The 23,388-nt window shown below is 37.6% G+C and overlaps 5 protein-coding genes across 5 annotated transcripts; 2 read left to right on the forward strand and 3 right to left on the reverse strand.

Moving 5' to 3' along the window:
• The first annotated feature begins 40 nt into the window (after positions 1–40).
• On the forward strand, positions 41–6,335 carry LOC124444528 (pyridine nucleotide-disulfide oxidoreductase domain-containing protein 2-like). The gene is given in 17 exon segments (XM_046995149.1): positions 41–256; positions 328–347; positions 436–529; positions 665–738; positions 809–854; positions 857–1,003; positions 1,064–1,279; positions 1,386–1,447; positions 1,538–1,635; positions 1,713–1,854; positions 1,927–2,058; positions 2,124–2,196; positions 2,277–2,433; positions 2,508–2,659; positions 5,299–5,429; positions 5,484–5,604; positions 5,671–6,335. Coding segments are annotated over 17 exon segments (1,869 nt in total). The 5' UTR covers positions 41–120; the 3' UTR covers positions 5,739–6,335.
• On the reverse strand, positions 6,132–10,639 carry LOC124445013 (M-phase inducer phosphatase 1-like). Its single transcript, XM_046995726.1, has 17 exons — positions 10,576–10,639; positions 10,158–10,190; positions 9,991–10,024; positions 9,732–9,920; positions 9,514–9,612; positions 9,378–9,440; positions 9,237–9,290; positions 9,012–9,119; positions 8,813–8,862; positions 8,662–8,716; positions 8,493–8,586; positions 8,334–8,371; positions 8,189–8,251; positions 7,733–7,828; positions 7,512–7,639; positions 6,814–6,931; positions 6,132–6,584 (listed from the first exon to the last, which is right to left on the reverse strand). Exons 4-17 carry the CDS (start codon positions 9,798–9,800, stop codon positions 6,444–6,446), a joined length of 1,176 nt encoding a protein of 391 aa, XP_046851682.1. The 5' UTR covers positions 9,801–9,920; positions 9,991–10,024; positions 10,158–10,190; positions 10,576–10,639; the 3' UTR covers positions 6,132–6,443.
• A 3,166-nt stretch (positions 10,640–13,805) lies between these two features.
• On the reverse strand, positions 13,806–18,787 carry LOC124445017 (O-phosphoseryl-tRNA(Sec) selenium transferase-like). Its single transcript, XM_046995729.1, is given in 13 exon segments — positions 13,806–14,311; positions 14,314–14,366; positions 15,187–15,283; positions 15,360–15,453; positions 15,535–15,626; positions 16,100–16,229; positions 16,328–16,430; positions 16,701–16,854; positions 17,074–17,232; positions 17,403–17,521; positions 17,615–17,681; positions 17,985–18,061; positions 18,541–18,787. Coding segments are annotated over 13 exon segments (1,452 nt in total). The 5' UTR covers positions 18,675–18,787; the 3' UTR covers positions 13,806–14,138.
• A 256-nt stretch (positions 18,788–19,043) lies between these two features.
• LOC124445015 lies at positions 19,044–21,125 on the forward strand. The gene is made up of 2 exons (XM_046995727.1): positions 19,044–19,382; positions 19,620–21,125. The coding sequence occupies exons 1-2, from the start codon at positions 19,240–19,242 to the stop codon at positions 20,518–20,520; spliced, it is 1,044 nt and encodes a 347-aa protein (XP_046851683.1). The 5' UTR covers positions 19,044–19,239; the 3' UTR covers positions 20,521–21,125.
• LOC124445016 (tetratricopeptide repeat protein 1-like) lies at positions 20,811–23,361 on the reverse strand. The gene is made up of 9 exons (XM_046995728.1): positions 23,083–23,361; positions 22,886–22,992; positions 22,654–22,714; positions 22,465–22,577; positions 21,792–21,828; positions 21,606–21,695; positions 21,454–21,512; positions 21,324–21,378; positions 20,811–21,258 (listed from the first exon to the last, which is right to left on the reverse strand). The coding sequence occupies exons 2-9, from the start codon at positions 22,952–22,954 to the stop codon at positions 21,143–21,145; spliced, it is 600 nt and encodes a 199-aa protein (XP_046851684.1). The 5' UTR covers positions 22,955–22,992; positions 23,083–23,361; the 3' UTR covers positions 20,811–21,142.
• Between the last annotated feature and the right edge of the window lie 27 nt (positions 23,362–23,388).

A 23,388-nucleotide genomic window follows, 5' to 3' on the forward strand; every position in this document is an offset into this window, starting at 1 on the left:
TGTCGCGTGGAAAAGTAGATTACTTGCGCGAAAAATTGGAGGATTTTTCAATATAGAACATATCTCTTTACATTACATCGACTTCAATTTCTAGTCGATGTTGCATTTGCATGAATCGAAATGGGAACCCTTGGCACGCAACTTTTACGAAGGGTGGTTTTTCAGCAATATATAAACTTACTCACGAACAGACAATCCAGTTCAACTGCAAAATTTTGTCTAAAATCAAAATATGATGTCATCGTCATTGGTGCAGGTTAGTATTAATTTCTGATTTAATGCCAGCAAATTGTGAATTTTAACAGCTGATTTATTTAACTGGTTTAGGACATAATGGTCTTGTTTCTGTAAGTATCCCAGTCAACAGTGATTAATTTCCACATTTTTTTGCACAACAAACTTGTGGACTTAGCCTAAAAAGGCTTTTTATACCAGGCAGCCTATCTTCAAAAGGCCGGCTTGAATGTATTAGTGCTGGAACGTCGACCTGTCCTTGGTGGAGCTGCAGTAACAGAGGAAATAGTCTCAGGTTTTAATGATTTTGTTTTTCTTGCGTAGCTAGATTTTGTAATGTTCTTTTTAGTGATAACTTATAAAGCTTTATCAAAGATAAGAGATCAATACATTTAATTAGCATTCCTTTTGTTCAAATGCATATTTTCAGGGTTCAAGTTTTCTAGATATTCATTTGTACTTAGCTTGCTTCGACCTCAAATAATGAAAGATTTAAAGCTGAAGGTATCATTGAATCAGCAAGCTTTCCTTTAAGCTGATTGTTGAATGCCTTTTAACTGTTTTGCACTTTTAGGATTTTGGTCTTAAGCTGTACTTCCGTGATCCTAACTATTTCACGCCTTGGCAGATGGTCGCTATCTCTTACTGGGATCTGATGAATATAAAAATTATGAGGAGATTTCAAAATTTTCCAAACACGATGCCAATGTAACATGTACTCCTTGTACTTTTATAGTTTTAGTCATTGTTAAATCCTTCTATATCATATAGATGATGGCAAAATACGAAGCGACCCTGAGCAAACTAGGTATTTAATGACAAGTTTTAGCTTTAAATCTTCCAATAAAATGGAAAGGAAAAAGATCATGTTTCTGCGCAGCGTTTTTCGTTTTTATGTCAGTATGTTCCATTCAATACTCCTCTTTAGTCGATGCGATGGGACCATTTCTCGATAATCCTCCCGTTGACCTGCATGCGCTACTTTATGGCACAATGAGAGAGAAAATAGATACTGTATCTTCAATTAGAGCGCTAATAAAAACAGGCAAGCAACAAAACAGTCTCCATTTTCTTTATTTTCCGAATATCTTGATGTTTCTTGTCTTGGAGCATACATCTTGACGGCGTTCATTAATTTTCATTTTTTTCAGCAAAGAAACTAGGCCGCGATCTACCTTTATTCTACGACTTGCTCACTGCACCTGCAACCAAGATAAGACATATTATATTATAATTGATTGCAAAATACTCCTCTTGCCCATGTGATGAATGCAAGACTTACTGAAAACCCATCTCCACGCACGTTTTAGATAAATGGTTCGAGTCAGAGCCATTAAAAGCATGCTTAGCAATGGACTCGATAATTGGTGCCGCTGTCGCTCCTTCGTCAACGGGAAGCGCGTAAGTTATGAAAATTCTTTCTGCCAAAACTTGAATGAGTCACCTTGTACGCACTCGCGCCAACTTTTATATTCCAGGTACGTTCTTCTGCATCATGTTATGGGGGAACTTGAGGGACGTAAAGGTGCTTGGGCATACGTTGAGGGTGGTATGGGGAGTTTATCTCAAGCTATCGCGGACTCGGCAAAGTCTTTGGGCACGACCATACTGACTGAAGCGGTAAATATTTTCCCACACACATTTGAACGTATACTACGTTTTTACTAACGTCATGCCTGTATATGATAATAGCCGGTGAAGTCACTGCAGGTCCAAGGAAATTCCATACAAGGGGTTGTAATGGATGATGGGACACAGATAGGTGCAACAACCGTCCTATCGAATGCAACACCAAAAATCACCTTTCTAGATCTCTTGCCAATGGTAGGAATCGACATCACACGCAAGAATCCGCCATGATTTTTCAACATTTAATTGCATTCGACTAGGATGTTTTACCCGAAGAATTTTACGAAGATTTATCATCTATCAGCTATCGCTCTCCCGTTACGAAAATCAACGGTAACAGCCCACGATGAACAATCGTCTGAAAGTAAATAAGAGAGTTCAAAATTTCGTTGTTTCCCCTATTTTTGCCTTAGTTGCTGTGGACAAGTTGCCCAATTTCTCGGCGCGACCCAACGAGTCGAACGGTATGGCCTCTGATCACCATCGCTGCACTATTCATATAAACGCCGAATCGATAGCCACGATAGAAAAAGCTTTTGCTGATTTTTTACAAGGAAAGCCTTCCGATAGGTAAGAATGCTCAGCTTTGCATTTGATCGGGGATATTGTTTTACACCGAATATCAAGCTCCGTTAATGTTGTAGACCGTTAATCGAAATGTGTATTCCGTCATCCCTTGATCCAACGCTTGCTCCGACCGGATGTCACGTGCTGTCTCTGTTTATCCAATATACACCGTATCGTCTGAGGAATGGATTGTGGACAGACGAAAGACGCAATGACTTTGCAGACAGAGGTGAGCACAATAGCATGTTGTGTAACATCAAAAACGCAGGAAAAGTTTCACGAGACTGTAACGAGAACAGCTATGTTTTCTAGTTTAGAGCCAGTGGCACTGAGGAAACACAGAAGGTAGAATTCAAAGTTAGATAAAGATGCCGAGTTTTGCTTTCGGTGGGAGTGAAACTGTTAGATAGAGTCAGGAATGAGTACATCAGAGAATCAACATATATTAGATTTTTCGAAGATAAATTCACAAGCGAGTGTATGTAAGTTTGGACAGGGGAGACATAATTAGTATATTAGAAGTGAAACGTTGAAGTTACTATCGTCGGTTAAGAGGCCAAGAAGGTAAACCAAAGAGGATACACAGATGATCGAGTAGAGGACGAACAAAGGCATGTATAGATGTATAGATGTAGTTGATGTCCCAACACAGAATGAAGAAGCGATAAGAGAAAAAGAAAAGCAGACATTACCAGTTCTGAAGAACCTTTGCTTGAACAATCGAGAAATATTCCAGACTGTCGTGAAACAACCCATTGGCAATTGCTGACGTTGCATATTTTCTCTCCCCCTCCCCCCCAACTATCGATCTTCCAACGTCTCCTGACTTTCCTTATTTGGACGACTTTCCTTATTTGGACAATAGGAAAAAGTACTCCAGCTACCGTCACGGAAAATGCAGTGTACCTACACTGAAGATATATGTAATGTATCTTATGAAGTCTTTATAGTGTTGCCATTTTTCCAGACTAAATTATTATTTTGTTATGAAATGTAATCAACTTACCACGCTGAAAAGAGGTTAACGTGTTTGACCTAATGTGACTTTAAATGTTTGCATTGACGACAACATCGGGTATCAACTTTCTATTAGTATCAGTGCTTTCACCGTTTAAAGACAGGAGATCAACATAAGTCGCGTCATTTAGCCCTGACTCCGCGTGTGGTGTAATTGTTCGCTCAAACCGAAAATTGAATATTTTATACAGTTGACAGTAGACTTGTCATTTTTAAGAACGTCATGCGTCTTTTACTTTTTGCGTCTTGCATTTTATGCAGCCTTTCGACTATGACAACCAAATCTGCTGAATATCAGACGTCCACTTGGCTCGATGATGAAATACATCCGAGATCATTCAGTCGACTTGCTTTAGCCGTGGCAAAATCAAGTTATCTGCCAATCGAGCGCTTTTTGCGCAATGGTTATATCATGGAGAACCCATCTCACTTTGGCAATAAGTTGGCGCAATGTACCGGCGATAAACCTGAGATGCAAGCTGGGTTGTGTTACAAGCCATGCAACGAAACGTCTTGGGCTTCCGTGAAAGGCTTAGGACCAGTTTGTTGGGGCTGCCCTAAATCGCATCCACAACAACAAGCAGGGTTGTGCTACAAAAGGTGTCCCATGGATAAACCCAACGGTAGAATGTTTTTATGCTACGGAGATTGCCCTAACGATTATAGAAATGACGGGCTGACGTGTACGCGCGATGTCAGTTTGAAGACAGCCAACATCACTGACTGTCCTTGGTACGACAAATGCGGGCTTACATTCTCGCGTGGATGTTCCAAGTGTCCAGCGGGATACAAGAACGACGGATGTATATGTCGTAAAGATATCCACGTAATTGAACGCCCACGTTATAACAGAGGTATAGGGGTTCTAATGAAGTCTTACTACCGGGGTGTTGGTTTCTTCCCAAACATCTTAAAATATGATCCGTCCAATGAACAAGAAGCATGTCCCACGAAGAATTGGACAGGCCAAGCGTTTGCCAACGAAGACACGGAAGTCTTTAAGTTCCTAAATCATCGTCAAAAGATAGCGGCGTTTGGTTTCCGTGGTACCGAACTGAAAAGCGTCTCTGATTGGTTGGCGAATTTCGATCTGGTCTCGGAAGATTTGTTGGTTAATGGCACCCGCCTGCCAGTTCATCGAGGAGTTAAAAATAAATACAGCAAAATAGCCGGTTGGTTTGAAAGGCATTACCTGGATGTACCCAACGATTACTACATAGTTATGAGCGGGCATAGTCAGGGAGGTGCGCTAGCAAGCATTGCTGCAGTTATTGCGGCATTGAAACTCGCACGACCTCCAAACGCAGTCATCACGTGGGGAAGCATGCCAGCAGGCTCCGCACGTTTTAGAAAGTTTTACGAGAAATACGTAGGATGTAACGTCACGATCAATTACGTCACAAAAGGTGATGTCCTTGCTACTCTTCCAAATGTAAGTGACAAAGCCCAATTGTGTGACATGGACCTCTTACCCACGAGTGACTTCATTCTCGCGCACAGTTTGTACAGCGGTTACGGTGAAGGATTAAAGGCTGCTTATCAGGATGAAAAAGCAATCGGGATGGGCTGTAATGTTTCCTTGCCAGCGAATGACGTTATGGAGAAAATCTTTACAGGATTTCATTTGGCACGTTAATAGACTTTTTTATGTAAATAGTAGAAGGCAGAAGTATTCATGAACATTAGAGGCGAAATATAAACTTAGTAAGACTTCGGATGAAATTGTATAAACTTTGTAAAACTTGAATGTTTAACACGTTCAATGTATTCATTAATTCAGTTGAGCAGGCATTTAGAGGTCAGTTTATCACAACTACAGTTTTCGTCATCCTTGTTTTATCTTCTTTACAGTGTTCGATTGCATCGAAGATTATGCCCCAGGCTTCAATTCGTCTGTCATCGGTAGGGATATTCTTACCCCGCCCGATTTAGTAAAATGTAATAAAATACATTTCGAAAGAACCTTTAAAATGACTGAAATGGTTTCGAAAAGAGTCATTCGACCACAACCCTTCCGTTTTTTCCTTCCATTTTAGAATATATTTCACGGCGCTATGTCTATTGACCAACTATATTTTGCAAGACCCTTGCTATCGATGTCGAATTACAGAACTCCGATAAAAGGTTTATATCTCTGTGGCAGTGGAACACATCCCGGTAGGTTGAGCAGCAGGGACATGACTATCAACTATCACCTAGACATGTTTATGTTGTCCCTCTTAGGTGGTGGAGTTATGGGAGCATGTGGACGCAACGCCGCAAACGTAGCACTGAAAGACTTACGAAGATAAAACACAACAACGAAGCTAGGACTAAAGAAGTGTAATCACAGAACACATGATTCAGTTCCGCATCTTCGAACATGAAGTATAATTTAAAAGATTTGTCGTCACAATTGTCTTACAGTTGGCACGCACCAATGATGTAGAACCCAATCTCCTAAACGTCTAACTAACTACCGCGTCAGTATCACATCAAACATTTTAAAAACCAAAACTAAACTATCAAATCTGCAAATGTAACCAGTTCAGAATAGCTGGCGCAAATTTCTTTTCGTCTCTTTTGCCAAGTTTGAAGACGGTGGCTTGCCTCACTCGTAACTATAGAATATGGGCGGAGTGAAGCATCTAGAAGATTGGGTTCTAGGTCTTTGGTACGCATGCACATAGAGTTAAAACAACATACCAAAAAGTTAAAAACAAATATTATTAAACACACAAATACATCCATATACAGTCGCAATGTGTTGTGCCTAGCTATCTAGATAAATTCGTATACATTATTTACTTTGACGTGGGAGTCAATCAATCAACAACCTATTTGTGTAATGTATTTTAAAATTCCCGCGAAGGGTATGTTTTCTATATAAATTACATTTTTAACATAAATATGACGTGAAAATTCATTGAAATTAAACAACACATTTTCCACACAGCTTGCATGAATGCGTGGATTTTCCAAGGATGTGTATGTACAAATTGCAATTTTGAAACCAATCAGAATTTCAGACCTTGGCGGAAAGACCTGCGAACCGTTTGACCATCAGTCCAAGACTTCGACCGTTTGGAAAATCGCTTGTACTCTTGGGTAAAATTCTCGTCAGCCATTGGACGATAAGACTGCGGTTCACAATACCCCTGGAGATACGCATTTTACGAGAAGTTATTTTTTCAGCAAGTTTGGCAATTTTTAAGATAGAGTTGATAAAGCTTGGCTTTTTGATTGGATGCGACAAAATTTTCGTTTTTCTGTCGCGGAATAGTTTGGTTTCTTGAATGAATGTTATAAAAGCGCGTTTGTTTTCGCAGATTGCCAATCGCCATCTCGTATACAAAAACTTCTAAAAACAATGAAAAAACCACTTACCTTGCAATTCTCGTAAAATGCTTTGTAACCGCCCTGGATGACGTAGATCTCTGGGTAGAACAACTTGGGGTAACAATGAGTGTGACTGTCGCGATCTTTGTTGCGCAAATATCGATATCTAAGGAAAAAGTGGTTTTTATTTAGAAATACGTAGTCTTTTCTAACATAAGCAGTCAGATGATTGCACAGATCTCTCGAAAAATCCTACGTAAGGTGAACAGCAGTACAAAATGTCGGACTACGTCACGGGTCTTACAACAGAGACTTAGTCGTGATGTCAGTTCATTTTTAGTCATCGCGTTCACGCGTAAGATGTTGACTGATAGTAAGCATTTAGTATATAAGATCGATACAAGATGCCTGCTTGTCAGCCATGTTCAATTGATGTACCTTTTCCAGTGAGCTTCTCCAAATGTGGTAATGCATTAGGAGAAGTTACAGTTTGATCAACAGAAAAGGAGAAACTTAAGTATTAGTAGTACGATATGACCTACGAAATATTAGAATAAATTCTTAATAGTTAAAGAGAACAGTAATACCGTCCTCCATTTTCTAGTCGAGGTTCAACAAAATCACTGCTGACATGAATGAGATTATACACACTACTTATGTCACTAAACTGTTCGATAAATATCTACTAAATATCTAAATATCTTGCGTGAACTTTCAAGAACTAGAAAGAACTTTTTCCAACTTACAACGTGGGTGCTCTTTTCGACGAAAACTCACAATGAAATATCAAAATGGTTCGTTTATTTTCAACACACTTGGGTTTCTTTAGAAAAAAGTCGTAAATTTCTTCTTTCTTGTGAAAATTCAAGGCGGTCTGTAAAAGAACAGCATGCAGATATCATCCACATATTGAAACCATTAATAAAACAGTTGAAATACGTACGAAACACTTCTGCTTTTTATTTACCTTAATATGTCCACCGTCGTACTCGTACGGATAACGACAATCGACGATGAAAAACTGATCAATCTCTTCGTACTTCCAGTTCAAAACATTGCTAACCTAAGAAACATAACCAAAAATATTCTTTCATTACACGCACGCGCGCAAAGCTAGGCGAAGGAAAGATTGATTGGCTAGTTTCGTTTCATCGTTGATCAATGGGGATGCTCTGGTTTTGACGAGATTTCGGTGGCTACTTATCGCCGTGGCAAAGACTTTTTTTTGTTGAATTATGTTTTACTTTTACATTATGATTGGGCGATATTTTTAGGTGTGCTCCATTTATCATAAATTGCTTTTCCTTAATCGTTTAAAACAGTGGTACTTTGTATGAAAATTGGCAACACTCCCCTAACTCCATTATCGTGTTTAGCAATCTCTTGTACACAATCAACACAATGCTACAATCTCCATATTTACCGTTTCAGGCGTCACCGTTTTAAGGTCAGCATGCTGTCCTTTGATCGTCGGTAAAATATTTTCCTACACAAAGAAGGAATCGTCGTTTTTATCACAAGATTACCGAGATTGTACACAATGATCAGTTCAACATTGCAACGCTAACCTTAGCAAAATCTCCAGTCAAATTTTTGTTATCTTGTCCTAAAAAACATAAAATATGACATAAGAATTTATTATAACTTTCGTTCAAAGAGATTTCTGATCCAGGTCGTTTCAATGTATTGCAAACTATATTTTTGATTTAACGCACAATGATATGTACCTGGATTTAAGAATTGTTCGATATCTTGACGGCTCCTTGGTTCAACAACGGACATTGAACGCATTAACGGACTACGAAGAACTTTGACAGGTCTCTAGCAAAACAAACCAATCAGATCACAACTTAAGAGACAACATGAATGTGTCCAAGAACACTAAATTTAACTTACAGGAAGAAACAATGGCGAGTTCCAGCTCGCTTCCATTGCAGATGAACATCTTCCCCTGAAATACAAAACATTTAGAGCAGAACTTTAGATATTATGCTGGAAAAACTAAAAACGGACATCAAGGTATTTGAGAGCAGGGATATACATTCACCTTAACTTCTTTCTCTCTTCCGGACTATCATCACGTGGTGGTACTGGTCTCTGAAACATGACCAAAATATTAGTTGGTAGGCAACACAAGCACTCATCCATAATTCATAAGCAAACATTGCACGGGCAAGATCATGGTAGCTACTTTATGTACAGCAACCAAGAGCTTTATGGTATTGTCAAGTACAACACAGTCATACCTTCATAGAGACAGATTTGGATCGCTGTGTTTTAATCTCAGGGTTAACATTACACAGTACGGGATTAAATAAACTACAGGAATCCAGTCCTGTCATACCAGTAGATACCTACAGAAGAAGGTAAATGGCTGTTTATTTTGTCATGATTAGTTTCCCACAATCCCATACTGCTATATTTTCCCACTAAAACAGTGAAGCTAAGCTCGTTTGAACTTGCCAACTTACATTACTGACACAAGCCTTGGATGTTTTTTCCGTGTTGCATATATTAATGATGTTCTAGGACACAACAAAAGCACAGTAATCAATTGATTACTCGGACTGAGTACTCAAAAGATTCAAAACAAGTAATGATGAACTACTCACAGAATTTGCTAATGGCTTTGTCATCAAACCAGCAACAGTTGACGACATGGAAAAGGCATTGTCCTAAAAAATCATTTCAATGAAAAAAATGAAGTATGAATGGATTTTGAAATATCAGCAAACTTTAGGTTACAACCTCAGCCTGTTCAAGAAGAGTGTAATCAATGAAACCATCATCATCTTCATCAACAGAAAAATGTATGACTTCTTCATTATCATATGACATGTCGGTAGACTTTACATACAATGGAGAAATGCACAGATTAAAGAATATCACTTTAGGCTAATGATTATGAAGGTGGAAAAAATGCTACAACTAAAATTGTTTACATACAACTTGAGTATAAACTCTACCTCTAGCTCTGCTGGAGCTGATATGGGTCTCCTTTTACCACAATTTGAGCCAGTTTTATAAATGGGCATGGTTGGTTTAACAAACTCAAATCATTTTTTATTATTGTTAATGTCTGCATCTTGTAAACTTTGTGAAGGATGGTCGTCTGATGTCTCATCTCTTTTGCAGTTTGATGGAAAGCTTGGAGACTAAAAATGATAAAGTTTAATTCATCACTGCATCCTAATGGCTATGTGGTGCGTGGTAACTAATACTTACAGAAGATGAGATTCTTTTCAGGAGTTCTACTCTTCTATGAAATGAAAATAAAAAAGAAAATGTCAAACGCCTAGCAAAACAGTTACAAAGTGCATAACTAAACATAAACCATCTTGCACCAAATAAGAATTGTAATCATGCATGGTACATACATGTCATAATCTCACCTGATTGGTTTAGACACAGACCGTCTCCTAGTGCTACAGAAAAATTGCATAACAGAAAACTATTTAGAGCTTCATTTATAACCAATTTGTCATTTTTCTTATTCTTATAACAATACTAATCGATCATTAAGAAAATTAAAAGAAATCACCGAAACATCATATGTCGACATGCCAGAAAATATTGAATGATACACGTGTGTTAATGAGTAAAGGGGCACGGGAACGATTCCTCTTGGCCAATCATTTTTCAGTAGAACATTAATTAAAAGTCATCTCAACATAAAAATAAACATAACTTTGTACGCCTGACAGTAACCAACGTGTTGTCTCAATTGCCTGTCTTTTAAATGCCAACACACTCAGACTAAGTTTTGTAAATGGCTATTGTTTTCATAAGTTGCAACTCTACACAACGTACCAAACAAAATCCGCGGATGGTGAACCAAAAGAGGCAGTTGTCTCCGGTGAAGGACAATAACCTAAAAATGTGAAAGAACTCGCTAGTGAGCAAAATCGTAATACATACAATTTTAAAAGCACAGATAATCAATAATGCACCACTTCGAGTTTTAAAATCTGACTAGGTTTACCGATTCGCTCGAAAAACTTCGAGAAAAACTCTTGGAAGATAAAATTGGCGTAGCCGAATTGTTTTCGACATCTCCCAAAGAAAGTTTTCTTCGAGGTGTACACTTGGGCCTGTAAAAATATGATAAAACTTTCAATCGACGACAGCAAAGCAAGTTAATTGAATGAATATATTCCTATATATATTTAAGTACTTTATAAAAACTATATACCCTGTTGGCGTTCTTGTGCAAATGCTTTCAAAATTCCTCGCAAGCTGTGTCATTGGAGATGCAACGACTGGCTGTGAAAAGCACGAAAACGGACCAGGCATCTGAATTTTAAGATCTTTAGCCATTTCTCGCTCCATTGTCGATTGTTCTGCTCAATCAATCTCAACACAGTTCAATTAAGTGTCGACGCTTTCCAACGACTGATATAGTGTTTCGAGGCGCTTTAGAGGCAATCAAAGACCATCGAAAGGAGCTTCTTATATCCTTCTAAACGGATTCAACTAACTTTACGGCTTAATCCATGTCAAAGGCAAAAGCACAATACCACAATACGAGCAGTTCCAAGCGCCCTTTTTCAAATACAAGAAGATATTTACATGGAGATTAACTATAATTTTTCAGCCAATCAGATGGCAGAAGACAAAGTTGTTATTGTTTCCTAGCAATGGCCACAATGGCTGACTGCTGGCGCAAGTGCGCAAGACAGGTGTCAAAGATATTGACATTTAATTGGTTGGAATATGAAAGAAAAGTTATTAATACATATTACGTTGTCTGTACCTTATTATTCATCACTACATATTCAATAAATTACTGTTCATAACTAGTCAACTTCCTTTTGATAAAACTTATGGTCGTTTGTTGCTGATATTGAAAGCGCAATTAACACATAACTTAACAATAAAAGTTTCTTTTAAAAAGTTTCTTTCAACGAAACTTATATAATTGCCATTCAGTCATTCCTACGCATTTTTACACGACGTGATTGGTTTGCTTATCCTAATTCAATGAAAACGATTTAGTTCGTTTAGTTCATCTTGAGCCTATAAATTATCAAGTTTCCTGGCGCTACATGACAGTTGGCAACTCATCAAGTTTTAACGTTGGCAAACTTGATATCAATCTTAGTGGGTGTGACGGGCAATTCACCGCAATTGCTTAGTCACACGTGCTCAATGTGTGCATATTTTTGCTATTATGGATAAATATATACCACATCTCCAATAGGTCTATCCAAAGCAAATTTGATCATTTTGCCATTGGATGAAGACTTTGCCAAGACTTCGCAAAATCTCTCTAACTTGAATGATTTTTGCCCATTTCTTTCATTTCCGCGTTTTGCTTTTTTTCTAGGGACAATTGTTTGTTCCTCCCTTTGAGGGACAAAGTGCGCTAGTTACCTCTGCTGATATAGGATCAACCTCGTTTGTTTTTGGCTTAACTGTTGAAAAAACTTTTGACATTCGATAAACGATGAAGACGGATAGAAAGAGCGACAGACAAGACGGAGCAAAAATGCGATCTGAAATAGAGGTAAAGTCGTACAAACGAGTTTTTGCAAAATTTGACGCGACAAAACGCGAAGAAGGAAAGCAATCGTACTCGATCACTAAAAGCGAAAACTCACAACCCAAAGCTTTTCGTAAACACAACATTTACAAAGCGAATTCAAACAATGAAGTTAATGTTGTTTGCTGGACATTGTATTAAGGCATCGCATAAAACTGACAACGACATCAAATTAAGTAATTTGATTCTGACAATGATTTGATGAGGAGGGCAGCATTGAGCACTCTGGCGTGAAGTGAACATAAGAAGCAAGTTGGGAATGTGGTCATCCTTAGATGTTTCAGGAATTTAACGTGGCACTCGAAAGAGAACTTTTTTTCAAACTTGGAAAAGATGAAAACATTCCGTGAAAATGCAACAGGCCTCAAAGGTGACTCGGTCAACGATTCTCGTTCGCCCCTCAACGATCCATTCTACGCAGAGTCTCTGATCATTCAATCCAAGTCGATCGTCGGAAAGATGTACAGCAGAAACGAGTACGTCAGGTTCAAATACGATTGTGAGATCAACCAGCTTGTCCGTGGATACAAAGTGTGGATAGCAGAGATCAAACGCAAAGAAAGAGAAATCCTTCAACAATTGGAAGCAATGCGCGAAGAGCAAAGAGAAATCTTGAAACAGCAGAAAGATCTGAATGCCATTCAGAATAACCGCGAATTCATAAATCACTACAAAAGACAAAAAGTGAAAAGACGAAAAAACACCGGTGCCTTGTATGATATAAAAGATACGTTTCCACTTGAGCAACAAAAGAAACATTTACATCTTCATCGCGTCCCTCAGCAAGTCAACAAGAATGTAAAAGCCTTCGAGAAAGACACAAGAGCCCAATTTCAAGAAAAAAATGCGCATTCAGTCTTGCGACTGCCGAAAATTGCAGCAAAAGAACACAAAGAGATCGTCTTGGTAACGAAATCACAGCAAACCAACTTGCCTGGAATTTTAACGGTCAAAGATGAGGAGAAATCAGCTGAACGGCAAGTGGAGTTTATGAATTTCCCAGCTCAAAGGGATTTACAATCTTCTCTCTTGAAGCAAGAAAGTTGCAACCTACCAGTAAGAAATCCTGTTAATGTTCAGAGGAATGTTATCGACGACAATTCGATAAATTTCCTCAAAGATATCAACACACTTGACAAAACTCAAGTCGTGAAGCAGGACACAGAAAACAAAACATCAACTGAAGACGCGATTGAACCATTATGGCAACAAAACTCAAGTTCATTCCCATCGTTCAAAGCAGAAGGTAGAAGAGCCCGAGCAGCCTCGGTGCCTTCAACCAACGGCAGGGTCTTCGAAGTTACAGAACTAACGAGGGGAAGGCCATCGTCAGTGGCTGCTTAGGAGATCGTGAGTCTGTTAAAGCTAAAGTCTCTTCAGAAGAAGAGACGAAATCCAAAATCGTGAAATGGTAGCATCTATTACATTAAACGTGAAGAAAAAGACCGCGAGAACAAGTTAGGACTTTATGATTGAACATAGCTAAAGAAGTGGAACATTTGGCAAAAATTTCATTCTTGAGTCTCTCGTGATTATCCTAATAACTAACAATACATTAAAAGTAACACATCAAATTAACATATCTAATAAATTAATAAATTACCAGACAGTTTGTCGATATCCGGTGTCATTAATGAGACATTAACGAAGTCCCATACTGTTCATCGTGATAACAGAAAACAAAATTTGTTTTTATGTTTTTCATATGTTTCGTAGGTGCAAAAATCATTTTATTTTCTTAATGTTTTAAATACGTGATTGTCCGTCCATAAATGATAAAGTGTGCCCACGACAAGCGTTTACAATTTTGTCAAGTGAAATCATCATCTTTTTACGTATTTCCCCCCGAAGTCAGTGAAATGGCCGAAATGACATTGGTTTTTTTAGAAAACTTACATAAGCATTTGTTTAGTCTCTTTAAGAAAGTGTCGACGTCATCAAAACTCATTCCCAGTGCCCCAGCAGCTGTTAAGTAGGAGCACGGATAATTATTCGAGTGAGCACCCATCCTACGAACTGGTAACCATGGATTTCTTTACTTGCATTCGTAGCAACGACCCTAAATATGAGCAATGGTATACATTAATCTACTGCTTTATACGCCTCGAGGTGGGAACCTTTTCATGTTTAGAGAAGGCCTTGGGCTAGGAGCCTCTTCATCTTTAGAGGAGAAGGGTAAAAGCAAGAATAGTGTACAAGGCTTTCAATGAAACAGGCACTTGCAAATCTCATTACAAAAGTGAGATAACAGATTAGAAGTGATCTTTGTCTACCACAACCATGAACAAACAGCATAAAAACAGTCTCGAGCATTATTTCGTAAACTCTCGAATTCTTCTCCAAATAAAAATTTGGGAAAGTTCCTGACGAGCTTGGTAACTTTCTACCTCAACTTTAAACATTTTAGTTACAGCACACCCTCGGTAAAAAGGGCCAGCCTTTATGGGTGAATGAAGTTTTACATAAAACCCATCTATATCTTTCTATCTATCTGTCTAAATACATTCAACAATGGTATCATCAATATCAGCGTAAGAATAATTCCTTATGAATAAAATCCAAGTTATAAAATCCAAATAATAGTTTAGACAATATGACCATTCCAACAAAGCAAACAAAAACAAATAAAGTATTAAAGTAAATCTTTTTGAGCCAGGGAGTATCGTTACATGCTTATAGATGTAGATCGTCCAGGTTGGTATAGTCCTGAGAAGGACTGTTTTTGCTGTTGTTGACTGACGTTTCGACAACCTTAGCTGTAGTCATCTTCAGAGTCAAAAAATTTTATTTTTTTTTTTTGCCAACCTGGACGATCTACATTTACAAACAGTATTGATACGAAGTATATCGTGTTAATATGGGTTGAAGAGAGCTCGTACCTAGCACCAGATACGCATCTCGTAAACAACATAGATCCTAGCTGTGTCGTTCCGTCGTTTGATGTCTCAAGTCCTTCCAGATTTTGTAAAGAAATTGCTGAAAACAGTAAAAAAAACATTATTTAAGCAGAACTTCCAGAGTTGCATGTACTCAAGTAACTGCGCTTTTCTACCTAAAGATATAGGATTGTGTTTTGTATCAAGTAGCCTCTGTCCGTACGTCTCAGCCAATCTTGCGAGACCACTGGCTAAATGTTGGTAAACATTCTACAAAATGAATAGAGAATTGTAACTGACGAACGATTGCGGCGAAAAAATAACCTGCTTAAAGAGATGCACGATGAATACCTTTCTCTGCGATAAAAGTTTTTGATATCCTTTTGATCCAAGGCCAAGTAACGTTATAAAAAGATCCAAGCATGGAGAAGCGGACGCTCGACCTGCAAAGATGTACAACAAGCTCTATTTAATGTCTTGGTGAACCCTTACTAAGATTGATAATCCGTGATCTACATACACCATTATGGGAAAAACGAGAAGTATACATTTGCTGTCACAGTCATCGTCAAATGCCATCATTAAGCACCTACCGTCATTTACACCTACGGTGATCTACTGTCACCTACCGTCATCTATTGTCACCTACCGTCATCTACTGTCATCTACTGTCACCTACCGTCATCTACTGTCATCTACCGTCATCCCCTGTCACACACAGTCATCCCCTGTGATCCACTGTCACCAACAGTCATCCACTGTCATTCACTGTCATCTTTTGTCCCCAACCGTCATCTACTGTCATTCACTGTCATCTACAGTCACCAACAGTCATCTACTGTCATTCACTGTCATCTATTGCCCCCAATCGTCATCTACTGACACATATCGTACTTCACATCACGGCACAACTTACCGGGGTATGTTTTTCCTATTGCATCAATTAAGGTGGAGTCAAAGCCTGCAATGATGGCTCCACCCACAGGAACCATGAAGTTCTTATCCAAACTCTGAATGAACACGTCAACACGACCAACACGCGCTGCCTTATAGAAGAAAAGATATTTTCAATGTTCGACAAGCAATACCTGCATAATCTTTCCCTTCTTTACATTACGACAGCTCAAGATTTGTTTTACTTTACCTGCTGTATTAAGTGCATACATTTCGTGGACTGAACACCATAAGCGTTGTTCACGACGTGAGGTACATCGTTTTCCTTACAAATTGTTGCCACCTCTTCTAATCTAAGAAAAAGTTTTTCTCATGCACTGCACAACATAAATTTACGAGCCGCTGTAAGAAAACGCGCCACAAAAACATAAACATGAAAAAGTTGACAAAAAGAGTTGAAACTAAGTTGAGATAAAATGTGAATTAATGCATTTGTTTCAAGAATCATGGCCGTATATGCAATATTTTTTGCTAAATTCGGTCTGGTGAGCTTAGAGTTAATAAAAATTGTAAAATTCAGAACTGTGGTGGTAGTGGGGTGTGGTTATCATTATGACTATCACCTGTCTGGTACCCTTGGAGCAAAGCAACTTGTTGTAGTCATGATGCAAAGTATGTTTGTTGCTCCGAGTTCTTTGACTTTTTTCCTAATGTTTGCAATGTTTGTCCTCAATTCATCACCTTCAAGAACATTTTCAATAACAACAGGAAAAAAACCTACAAAGGATACGCAATAGTAATGTCTTTAGAGATTGTCTACCTTCAGACTATAAATTAAAACTTATCCAAGTACAAAATATTGAGAAAAGTAGGCACTTACGGGTGGAAATTTCATAAATTTTCAGTCAGCAGTTTAGAAACTTTTCTGTCCAACTTATTAACCAATGTCATGGCATGCAATAACTATGGAAGTTCTTTAATGGTGGTCATGCATACCTGCTGTAATTATTGCCTTGAAACAGGACTTCTGATCAATCCTTGGCCACAGGACATATTTGGCCTCGGGCCTAAGATGCCGTAGTGTCAACAATGTCATCACAATGCTCATTCCCGTGGCAACAGGCAGTACCACACAGGAGGTAGCAGTTCGAACACCTGAGACATCAGAAGATCAGTTAACAAAGAATTAGGAGAATAAGTAGCACAGCTGGAGAAAATACCAACTCTTAGAAATTTGATCTTTGAGTGTGTAGTAATTGTGATATTACTAAATGAAATGCCTTGAATGTAGTACTGAAATATAAAAAAAAAAAAATACTATGTACCTGACTGTTTTATGATATCCAAGGCCATCGATGATGTTAACTTCAATATAAGAGAAGAGCCCGCTGCCTTAGGTTGGACTGCAGTAATATCACCAGAACGACCAACTCCGTGACTGAACCTCATAAAAAATATGAAAGAAATACATAAACGTTTTATGCATTTCTACTTGTGACCTGCATTGAAGATAATTGAAACTCAAAATACTCGATACCTGTAATGTCTTCGCGACACAATGCTGTTTGCTACTCTTCCTTCTCTTTCACCTGCACCAACATTTCCTAGTTTTTGAAAAAAAATTCAGATTATTATTAATTCAAGTAAAATGTCAAACAACTTGCATAAAACCTCCCAAAAAAAAACACAACATATCATACCTTACAATAACCTACTAGTCAAAAGATGCTCAAATGTAAAAAATGATAGGGTTAGATGTGAAAGGTTGTATTACTGGGTATTGTTAGCTGTCCTTAGGACCACTAATAGCCATCAGTTTAGTCTCCTGCACAGTGGCCTGAGGTATTGCATCATGCATGATGTCATTAGTAGCTTTCAAAGGTCATTCAATTAAAATGAAAATGTACCTGAAAAGTTGTTGCTATCCATTACTGACAGCTCATGCAAAAGAAGCTCAATGGTCAATTCATCCCATCCATCTTCGGTATTTTGTGCTGCATTTAAATGAAAACAACCAAAAGGACGTCATATATAAATTCATTAAACATACACAAGTTCTTAGACAACATGAATGCTAATCAAAAATCCTCTTTTAGCTACTTGTTTCCTTTCTTGTATTATGTACCATCTCATTTTTCCCAAACATGCATTGTTCATCAATAAATCAATGTTAACTTTCGGAAAGTGAGAAATGATTATGTCCTGCATCTAAACGCTAGCTCAAAAAAACAACAACTGAGCAAACATTTTTGTGCTGGTACTTTCCTTGAACAATACAAGAGGTGGCACTTTCAGGTCCACAAGTGGAATGTTTGAGGACAAACGATAATATTTGTATTTTATCATTCAACCTATTATTAGTTAAATAACGACCATCTCATGACATACATTTTAAATACCATAACCATTGTTTGAACAATTTAAGAATGCATACAACCAATAAGTGCACATTATTTTATGTATGGTAAATGGGCTTTCCTTACATGTTCTAGCAATGCCTTTATTTTGTGTTCCTGATTTTTTCTCGCGTTCTCCCCTTGTTGAACATAACTAGAAGATATGTATTTGGCACACAGCTTAAAGTTCTCGGCATTCATTTCAAAAAAATGCGTTTTTTTGAGAAACCATTTAAATTACAGTAGAAAGTTTATTTTAAACAATAATTGTTGTCGTGATGTTAGGAGATACTGGAACTTGATCAGTCTAAAGAGCGTATCTTTTTTCAACTTTCTCGGGAATTTTCGCACTGGATCAAATTTTTTAGCTTAATCGTTTCAGACGTTAAATAAACTTTTCATTCTGGTCACTTCGAGGAAGAGTTACGACGTTTTAACGACTTGGAACAGTCACGTGTCGAGATACGAATTAAATATGAGATGGACTGATGGAGTGCATTTTTTAGAAGATTGTTCCCTGTGCACTGAAAGTCATTAAAATCTACGTGAAAAAGATCAAGAAAACAAAAAAATCCCGACTACTAGTAACTATTCATCAACAACTCATTGAATTGGTACGAATATTATGAATGAAAACTTATGATTGGCTTATTTAGTATTGAATATATTAAGATTCACCATTCCAAATTACCTGAAAGAGAGATACTGGAGTAGCAGTGTGCTCTGGTGTGTATCAGAGAAGGTTCAAACTACCATCCCTTACCAAATGGCCGAGGACTGTGAGAAAGAAAAACATATATCTGTGCTTGTTGAACAGGCATTTCCAACATGTATCATGGTGTCGTACAAGGATGAAGGGAAAACATATAGGGGAGTCCTCCTAGATGAATCAAGCCACATTGTCACCAGGTAGTATACATATTGCACCATGCAATGAAATCAAATTAACCACTTAAGCTTGGCATAGTTGTCATGAACATAGTAGTTTCAATTAATTTGTCACTCACATGACTTGAAGTGTGGAAGTCATATCACAAATAGTCAATGAAACATGTGATATAAAATACATTATGATGTGGTTATTGTGATGAACTATGGTTTTATTGTAATGAAAAGGTATGATCAATTTCTCTTTATTTTTTTTAGAGCATCACTCACCAGAACCATTGAAGACAAAGACAGTTCAAATTTATGCTTAACATCATCACGTGCTGTGACATGCTCATCAAGTGACTTGCCAAAGTGTGAATCTCGTACACCACAAGATAAACATGATGATGACATTGACCACAGTTCTTCAGAACACCAGGGCAGAAGTCTTATAAAATCATCATGTCTTCGAAAGAGACAAATTAGAACAACACAAACAGGTCAACCCGTGACTAATAGTGAAAATATGACTGACACAAGGCGGCTTAAGTCACCAGAGCAAAAAATCTCTCTCATGAAATCATTGAAAAGAAAAAGATCAAAGCCATCCACAAGATCAGGCACTTCTTCATTTGAGAATGGACAGGAAGATTTGGAACAATCAGCAACAAATGATAACTCTCAACATTTCCCTGTTCTTAAATTGAAACGAACCACTGGAACCTCAAATAACTATGTGGCACTTATTTCTGAGAAAAGCCAAAAAGTGAATGCAGAAACTGGCAAAGAATCTCCTTATGTACAATCAAACAAAAGCTTCGACCACAGACATAACACAAGATATAGGGGAAGGAAGAGAACTGATGAGAAGTCAAATCACCAGGAAATGAATGTGAAGTCTGAAGAGCCAAACGAAAAAGAAATTTTATCAAATGGTGATGAAATAGTTGAAGTTTACACAAAGGAGCCAAGTGCACTAATCAATGAGAATGGTTCACAACTTGGCAAACATGTTAATATTAATCAATGCTATGCCAAAAGAGGCGTACAGCCACGTAATCACAATGTAGAAATGAGAGTGGGTGAAATCATTTGGGGAAAGTTCATGGTCATCCCTGGTGGCCTGGTCGTATCCTTCACATTATCTGTCATGCTACTGAGGACAAGCCTAGTTTAGTGAAAGTTTCTTGGTATGGATCAACAACAACATCGGAAATTTCATGCAGTTTTTTAATGACATTTGAGGAGCATTTTAAGCAATTATACAAAAAACAAAAGCAGGGTGCATACAGACGTGCCGTACGCCAGGCACAGCAGGACTTACAAGTCATGTACACTGGTAATCAAGGGTAATTTCCTATGATGTTTTGTTATGTTTCCTAAGGCAAACAGCAAGCTTTAAAAAAACAAGCGACAAGATGATTTCCCCAATTTTAGTGGCTAACAAACAGTGTGTTTGACTGATAATATTTGACAGCACAGATATAATTAATCTGACCTTCAAATGTACGCATTGATAAAGAACTATAAAGATTATGAGTTAAGGATGTTATGTTTTACAAAATAAATTTTGTTGCTGTGCTATTCGAGAATTGTTCACAAAGCATGACAATGCCAAAGCATGGTTAAAAAGAGAAACAGCTGACTGTAGGTCTTGTAGGAGAACAATATCTAAATATCACTAGCAACATTTATTTGTACATAATCGGATTTAATATGGCTTGTATTGAAATAGCTATACAATTTAATGTTTTGGCAAACAATGGTATTTACTATTATGCACTTGCTCCTCGGATTTGTTATTTCTGAAAATTGATAGAATACCCTCCAGAATTAGGGTCCTGTTGTAATTTAAAGTTGTCTGTCGAAAGACCAAATGGCCGCAGTACCATGTTGCCAAGATCCTTCAATTTGCCTAAAAGAAAGCAAGAGTCAAATAAAGCATGTATAAATGAAGTTCAAAGATTAATACAATCATGCCTATCATTTCGTCCTTTAACTTTTCATGCTTGATTTTGATCTCATCAGGTAGTCTCTGTAAACAATACAATTATTTTCATAATGAACACGGTGAACAAGGGTTGATTACAAGCAAACAAAATTAGAATACCAATATCGCTTCGTGAGCAAGATGACATGTTTTGTCATTTTCAAACACGATCCTGTAATCTGAACAAATTTATTTAAGTAAGACAATGATGTGAGGGGGGGAAGAGTGAGGAAAGGGGGGGCTGATGAGCTAATGACATCAAGAAATATTACCCTCCAATGCCTCTTCAAGCTTGTCAACTTTTTCATAGCACTGTGCCCTTCTCAATCTTGCCTTGAGGTAGTTTGGGGAAAGTTCTAAGGCTATAGAAATCAGAAACAACTGTTGGCCAAAAACATTTTGTTTTAATCATACCAGTTTTCTACTGGAAAAATTAGAAATCTTACAAACTAAATTACCTCTATCACAATCACTAATTCCATTTTCATAATCTTCCTACATGAAAATAAATTATGAATGCATACATCTCAAAATTTGGTTGAGACTTGACAGAGACTTTCTGTTATTGCTGCGGTTATTTATGGTTGAAAGAATACATGTTGTGAAGTGCTGTAAAATGGATTGCAAAGACTTCACATGTCACAAAATTTTTGATGTTTTTTTGAAAAGAGTGAAGGAAGTGATACAATAAATATAAAGGTTTGTTATAATAGGAAAGGCAGCGACAAAGCCAGCATAGTTTTATACTACTGCAATGTAAAGATTATTGCATTCATTCAATGATTAAATGAGGAAAAAACAAAACGGATTTGCCACCAGAAAAAGATATGAAAAATAACAAGAGCGGTGCAAAAAATTTTAAGGGGTTCAGCTGGTAAGTAAGTGATTCAGGACAAAGTAAGGGTCTAGATTCTAAAGGTGGTCTGGTAGTGTAGCCACCAAAGGTATGTATTGTACAGAGTTGAAACATTGCACAGGGAAACTCGGTTCAACAACTGAACTACTTGTTCGTCATGCTGAAAATAGGGGGTGGGGTTAAAATTTTTGGGATGAAAAATTTATTCAGGTGCTTGAAATTTAATACTTGGGGTTGCACCCCCCAGAAAATCCGTCCATGGAATATACACATACCAATTTTTGACAGCAGGCTGCTCGATTAGCATAGAATATTGATTTATTTTCAGTTTCTTCCTTAGGACAATATTTAATTGCTTTGGTGTATAAATCTTGTGCTTCTGTGTATTCTGCAACAACAAATGAAAAATGTTCACAAAACAGACCGAGTATTATTTATTTCTCGTAAGTAAAATACTAACAAACCCTGTCTCCTAAAGTGGTCATTTCCTTTCTTCTTGAGTTCCAAAGCCTCTTTCATCCTTTCCTGACACATAAAATCATTCGCTGATTAAAAACTGCATTCGTTCAAGGAAATAAATTTTGTAATTCTTATGAAACTTCACGTCATTTTAAATTTGAGGTTTTTAAAAAGTACATGATAGCTGGTCTGTCTCCCCCCTTCCAACCCTCAAATTAAAGTCCAAATAAAATATACCTCCGCCTCTTCGGGACTTAGAAATTCTTCGGCTGACTCATAATTTTCGTCGTCATTCTGTTCGTCCATCTCATTTAACGCTTTATCAGCAGTTTCATCGTCATCTCCTTTACAAAACAGAATCTTGTCACGTTGAAAGCTTTCACTTTCAAAATCTGCATGGTAATTACAGCTACTGAATTCTTCATCACACTCACTGGAGATGTTTCCTTCATTTCTCTTGTCAAAGTTGGATTGTTTTGAATGTTTTCCATTAATTTCGTTAATTTTTTACTTAAATCATCAGTTTTGTTTTCATTATTAAAGTAAGCTTTGGCTCCTCCAACATTACTCGCTACAGCCTGTTTTTCTTCTTTTGAACTCAATTCTAACGTGTTTTCATTCAAAGATGTTTCTTCTGACAGATTAGACAAACTTTCTTTTTCTAAATCGGCCATGTTTCGAAAGCACTAAATATCGTACTACACGAAGTATGAGCAGTGCCAAACTGATCTCACGCATAG

This window comes from Xenia sp. Carnegie-2017, unplaced genomic scaffold (assembly GCF_021976095.1).
Source record: "Xenia sp. Carnegie-2017 unplaced genomic scaffold, XeniaSp_v1 HiC_scaffold_21, whole genome shotgun sequence".
In the NCBI taxonomy this organism is placed as follows: Eukaryota; Metazoa; Cnidaria; class Anthozoa; order Malacalcyonacea; family Xeniidae; genus Xenia; species Xenia sp. Carnegie-2017.

What these genes read in the sequence shown, in the direction of transcription:
- LOC124445013 (XM_046995726.1), bottom strand. Translation starts at nt 9,800, where the DNA reads ATGCCCATTTATAAAACTGGCTCAAATTGTGGTAAAAGGAGACCCATA. An exon ending in ACTCGCCATTGTTTCTTCCT is followed by an intron (nt 8,587 to 8,661) that starts GTAAGTTAAATT and finishes TTGTTTTGCTAG; the next exon opens with AGACCTGTCAAAGTTCTTCG. An exon ending in AAACGGTGACGCCTGAAACG is followed by an intron (nt 7,829 to 8,188) that starts GTAAATATGGAG and finishes TATGTTTCTTAG; the next exon opens with GTTAGCAATGTTTTGAACTG.
- LOC124445016 (XM_046995728.1), bottom strand. Translation starts at nt 22,954, where the DNA reads ATGGACGAACAGAATGACGACGAAAATTATGAGTCAGCCGAAGAATTT. An exon ending in CAGCCTGCTGTCAAAAATTG is followed by an intron (nt 21,829 to 22,464) that starts GTATGTGTATAT and finishes ATTTTCATGTAG; the next exon opens with GAAGATTATGAAAATGGAAT. An exon ending in GTTAAAGGACGAAATGATAG is followed by an intron (nt 21,259 to 21,323) that starts GCATGATTGTAT and finishes GCTTTCTTTTAG; the next exon opens with GCAAATTGAAGGATCTTGGC.
- LOC124445015 (XM_046995727.1), top strand. Translation starts at nt 19,240, where the DNA reads ATGGCCGAGGACTGTGAGAAAGAAAAACATATATCTGTGCTTGTTGAA. An exon ending in TCAAGCCACATTGTCACCAG is followed by an intron (nt 19,383 to 19,619) that starts GTAGTATACATA and finishes TATTTTTTTTAG; the next exon opens with AGCATCACTCACCAGAACCA.